At 47.9% G+C, this 5402-nt stretch overlaps 1 protein-coding gene across 1 annotated transcript; it reads left to right on the forward strand.

Annotated features, from left to right (window-relative positions):
• The first annotated feature begins 289 nt into the window (after nucleotides 1-289).
• Nucleotides 290-5173, forward strand: LOC130376293 (1-acylglycerol-3-phosphate O-acyltransferase ABHD5-like). The gene is made up of 7 exons (XM_056583512.1): nucleotides 290-435; nucleotides 1226-1308; nucleotides 1648-2047; nucleotides 2336-2487; nucleotides 2870-2981; nucleotides 3145-3325; nucleotides 3535-5173. Exons 1-7 carry the CDS (start codon nucleotides 392-394, stop codon nucleotides 3667-3669), a joined length of 1107 nt encoding a protein of 368 aa, XP_056439487.1. The 5' UTR covers nucleotides 290-391; the 3' UTR covers nucleotides 3670-5173.
• The last annotated feature ends 229 nt before the right edge of the window (nucleotides 5174-5402 follow it).

The following is a 5402-nucleotide window of genomic DNA, read 5'->3' on the forward strand; positions in this document are numbered from 1 at the left end:
ATTTTAAAAGTGAAGGAAGGGTTGTGTGCGTGTGTGTGTGTGTGTGTGTGTGTGTGTGTGTGTGTGTGTGTGTGTGTGTGTGTGTGTGTGTGTGTGTGTGTGTGTGTGTGTGTGTGTGTGTGTGTGTGTGTGTGTGTGTGTGTGTAATATGAATATGTTATAGCTATCCCCACACCAATGATTTCATGAAGTTCAATGTACCACAGGAACAGCTGACCTAGCCCTGCCCTCGTATACTTCCAGTCCACTTGTGCAATACATGTTTGTAGATATAGATGACGTCGTCCGGGGCTACCATCGACTAGACAATGTCAGATCACTACTCCTCCTCCTACTTGAACTTTGACAAACAAGTTAGTGTCATGGAGACGTGTCGGTCCCCTCAATCACCATGCGGAGGATGGCGGAGGAAGTCCCATCTATCGCAGAGCAGAGGTAACTTTATTATATATTTATTCATCGACAGTATCAGAAACTATACTCGACTTGATCCCACGCCCCGTTCAGCATGTTGATTACTGGCTCTTATTTGGAATGAATTATCGACACTTTGTTAGAAATATACTACATTTTATTGTTTACATTGCCAATTATTAGTGATACAGGCCTCCTTTAGTAGCAGTCTAAAGTATACCATGTAATTCAAAACGTGTAATCGTTCTATCGTTGATTTTTTGTTTACCTGGGATTCCGCGCGTTGGGGAAATCGACATTACTAATAGTTTAGCCAAATGCCGCGATACTTTGGTTGAGAAAGTAATCTTGTGGTGTATCTTCGTTATATTTTTCATAATGATGGCTGTATTGCTGCAGAACTAGTGTTATGCAATTGAAGCGCTCTTGGGGGCGATATTAGTAACCAACGGAGATTGTCTGAAGTCAGTGTAATAGAGCTCTAATACGATTTGTGGACAATTTACAACACCTCCAATGCTCAAAACTAGCTTCCAAATGACCACTATTGAAATTTGCTTCTGACATGAGTGACTATTACATTTTGCAATATTTTTAATCAATAATACATTTTTACAAATTTCTGTAATTCAATTTGAGTTAATTCGTCCCACTTTCCTTTTGTCGTTGATATTGTTGTTAAAGTTACTTTTCTAGATTGAACACAAACAAAAAGGATTGTTGAGGTCAAAGTTCTGTGTGCGTGTGTGCGTGTGTGCGTGTGTGCGTGTGTGCGTGTGTGCGTGTGTGCGTGTGTGTGTGTCACTCCCAGCTCCTGGCTATCCAGTTGGCTGCCCTCCTGGTGTCCCACTTCTTCTTCTCAATTGAAAGACGCAGAGGAGAAAATGCTCAAAAGTAAGTTTGGTTCAGTACTGAATCTCCTACTGCTTTACCTGCTGTCGGTGGATTCACTCTGCATGTCCATTCATTCATCTATCCAGCCATTCATCCATCCATTCTTTAAGATTTTGAATTGAAAGTGGAAAATAGGAAGTCAATCCCACAAAAAGCAAAGCAAAGGCTAATGGCTCGTTCTTTGTCCCTCTGTCATTGAAAAAACACAATGGGCACACAATCGCTCAAGGTATCATAGTGACTGATGAATTGAAAAACTGAAAAAAACTGCTTCAGAGTAAAAGTCTTCCATCCATCCACCGGCTTTCTCGCTATCTCCCTCTCTCTCTACATCCTCAGGCGTGAGGCAGCCCTTCTCCAGGCAGCACGTGCACATCTCCGGAGACAACTACCTGTGGACCCTGGCCTTCAACACCCTCCCTCAGCCCTCCCAGCAGCCGGCCCGGACCCGGCCCGGCCCCCCGCTGGTACTGCTCCACGGCTTCGGGGGCGGGGTGGCGCTCTGGATCCAGAACTTTGACTCTCTGGCGGGCTGCGGGCCCGTCTACGCCCTGGACCTGCTGGGGTTCGGACGCAGTAGCCGGCCCCAGTTCAGCGGGGACCCGCGCGAGGCGGAGGAGCAGTTCGTGCAGGCCCTGGAGGAGTGGAGGCAGAGGGTGGGCCTGGAGGACATGGTGCTGCTGGGACACAACCTGGGGGGATACCTGGCCACGGCCTACACACTCAAACACCCACACAGGTAGGGGGGTGGGGTGGGGGGGGGGGGGGTGTTCTGTATGTAGTGTGGTCGGGGTGTGTCTTGTGCATTCGGTCAAAGGTTTGAGTAGGTTTAGGTGCGTCACGTCAGTGTGCGTTTTTCTGTCTGTATGTGTTTACACTAGATGTGAAATCTAGGTTTAGCACATACTGTACAAAGAGGTCCTGCACACAAACACACACCTATATTATATAATGTGCGTGTGTGTGTGTCTGTGTGTGTGTGTGTGTGTGCGTGTGTGTGTGCGTGTGTGTGTGTGTGTGTGTGCAGAGTGAAGCACCTGCTCCTGGTGGAGCCCTGGGGGTTCCCGGGACGGCCAGACGGTCCTCAAGACGGCGCCATCCCAGTGTGGATCAGAGCGATGGGGGCCTCCATGAGCCCCTTCAACCCCCTGGCCGGGCTGAGGCTGGCCGGCCGACTCGGTGAACACACACACGCACGCACGCACGCACGCACACACACACACACACACACACACACACACACACACACACACACACACACACACACACACACACACACACACACACACACACACACACACACACACACACACACACACACACACACAAAAACATAACCACTAACTCCATTCAACAGGTTTAATGTTCAATGATATTGCCATTTCAAACTAAAAACCTTCATCATATGATTATAAGAAAAGACTATCTCTGGGTTGTCCAAATACGACTGAGGACTTAAGAATAACCTGCTACATTATGAAAAGAGGCTTATGATCATTGGGATGTCTTTGGAGACTTGTATCAGTGGTATGCTCTGTGTTCTCATGTCTCTGGGCTCCAGGCCCCATGCTGGTACAGACCATCAGGTCGGACTTCAAGCAGAAGTACTCGTCGGTTTTTGAGGACCACACCGTGTCGGACTACATCTACCATCTCAACGCACAGACGCCCAGGTCAGCAAGTCCTACCTGCTTAATGAGCTGTTTCTGAATTCACCGTAAGGCACTTTGAAAGAAAAGTGTCTGCTAAATAGAAACGGAAAAAAGAGGAAGTCCTGAGGCCCGACCATACAACTTCCCTCCCCAAACCTTGTCTGTTTGTTGCTCTGTAACCCAGCGGGGAAACGGCGTTTAAGAACATGACCATCCCGTACGGCTGGGCCAAGCGCCCGATGCAGGAGAGGGTGGGTCGCGTCCAGCCGGACATCCCCATCTCCTTCATCTACGGGTCGCGCTCCAGCATCGACAGTGACTCGGGCTCCGCCTTGAAGAGAGACAGGCCTGATGTGCAAATCAAGGTACAGGCCCTCTGAAGAGTTGAGTGGCGTCAAACACTGACAGGGGAAATCTGTCAATGAATGAGTCACTGCTGGCAATGGAAAACATGTTCAGTCATGTCCTTATCTGTACACAGCTGACTGCTGTGTTTGTTGTTTGTTTGGGTGTGTGTGTGTGTGTGTGTGTGTGTCTGTGGGTGTGTGTGGGGGCTCGCTTGTTCCCCACCCAGGTGATTCGAGGAGCGGGTCATTACGTCTTCGCTGACCAGCCGGAGGACTTCAACCAGACTGTGCTTGAAATTCTTGCTGTTTACCGTACCGGGGCGGCTGTAGGGTCTGCTGAGGAGGACCTAAAGGACCTATAAAGACCATGCAGGCTTTGGGATGAGCCAATCGTATAGCCCCCTCCCACCACCCTACTACACACAACAAAAAGACTAGCTCCTTCCCCTTTTTCACTATGCTGCCTTTGCACCGCACATTTGAGATACAGAGAGTGCATACGGAGAAATCTATTATCTCCTGTACATCGGACCCGTTCTTGGTAGTCTGTCTAATCAACAGAATTGGCGATCGTGGAAACCTTGGGGTCAAAGTTCAGCACTGGATTCGCAGCAAGGGTTGTTAGCGTGAGAGTCTTCGCCTGTAAATGTGATTTTGTAAATAAACATTTAGTGCAGTTGTTATCTCACATGGGGTTATTTTGGTGGCTTATTTATTGTGTGGATAGAGATTCTTGCGCAAACACTTAATGAGTAGTACCAATTCTGTGAAACGATAGGGCAACACGTGACCAAATTGACTGCACCCCCAAAAGACTAACCAGATCCAGACAATATGCAGAATAGGAGGTCTGGATGTTCCCTATTTATGACACAGATGCAACCTGTTCAGTTAAATATATAGGACAAAGGTCCCTTTCCTCGTGCGGAAACACAAAGCCCCGAAAGGAGCAGTCTCGAGGAACGGCCTGCAGAGGGCAGTGTTGCCGCTCTTCATGCGCCTGTCCTTCCGCTTTGTGTGGCGGTTGGATGTGCCTAGCCCTAGAAAGAACATATCAAGTGGTCAAAAGTGTGTCTGACCCCATGGTCTGACCGTACTCCAATATCTCGGCCGTCTTACCACCACAACAATGCAATCAGGCCAGAAGAGGGCCTACTTCCTGGCTTGGTGTGAGCAAGTATATGTGTGTTGTCCCCAAGCGCCTTTCAAGAGTTATTAATAGTCTGCTGAAATAGTTATTTCAAAGCACAGGAATAGCACATTGTTATTGTAAGAAAAACGATATTTCCCAACTGAAGGAGTTGGGAAATATCAGGGGGTATCAGCATCATCTATAGTGATTCAATGATTGATATGTTGGTTTACCTATGTCAAAGGTCCTACCAACGAATGAAAAGGACACATTCAGAGACATTTCTGCTTCCTGCTTTCATAACATGTCATAGCAAAACACTGATCCTTTATTGAGCTGTACAGGGACGATAAATCAACAGATGTGTTGTTCATTACTTTACTTTGATTATTTCTCTCATGCACTGTTGGAGATGGAAGGACGGCCATGGAAAAGGGTTCGGATGACGGTAAGATCTTCACTTCAGAGTTGGAGAGTGACTGATTTTCAAGGGGATGGGCTACATAAAGAGACACATTTGCGGTGTTCAAGCGGTAACAGCCACATTTAACAGCCGCCTCTGTCACTTTTCGCAACTTCTGTCGCCGGCTTCGACATCAAACCTTCCCCCTTCCGAACCCTGTCTCCTGGCAACAGGGTAGCCACGGAGACCAGCGTGCGAAATCTTATGGATCGGGTGAAAAAAAGAAACGTCAGGAAATTATGTAGCGTTCTGTTGAGGAAATGAATTGGTGTTGGTGGGGGGAGAGGGGGGGGGTGTTTGTTGTTTTCCTGGGGATACTGGCAGGGTGCATTCAGTGAAGCATAAGGATGACACATCAATGGCCTTCTCTGGCCCCGGGTCCAAAATGCACACTAGATGTGCCTGATGTCCAGTCCATACAATCTCTCTATCTCTATCTCAGTATCTCCCTGTCCCTGTAAACCAAAGTAGCAAACCCAGGCATTTGCAATGAACGTATA

Source organism: Gadus chalcogrammus, chromosome 22 (genome assembly GCF_026213295.1).
Source record: "Gadus chalcogrammus isolate NIFS_2021 chromosome 22, NIFS_Gcha_1.0, whole genome shotgun sequence".
Lineage (NCBI taxonomy): Eukaryota > Metazoa > Chordata > Actinopteri > Gadiformes > Gadidae > Gadus > Gadus chalcogrammus.

What these genes read in the sequence shown, in the direction of transcription:
- LOC130376293 (XM_056583512.1), top strand. Translation starts at nt 392, where the DNA reads ATGCGGAGGATGGCGGAGGAAGTCCCATCTATCGCAGAGCAGAG. An exon ending in CCATCTATCGCAGAGCAGAG is followed by an intron (nt 436 to 1,225) that starts GTAACTTTATTA and finishes TGTCACTCCCAG; the next exon opens with CTCCTGGCTATCCAGTTGGC. An exon ending in CTCAACGCACAGACGCCCAG is followed by an intron (nt 2,982 to 3,144) that starts GTCAGCAAGTCC and finishes TCTGTAACCCAG; the next exon opens with CGGGGAAACGGCGTTTAAGA.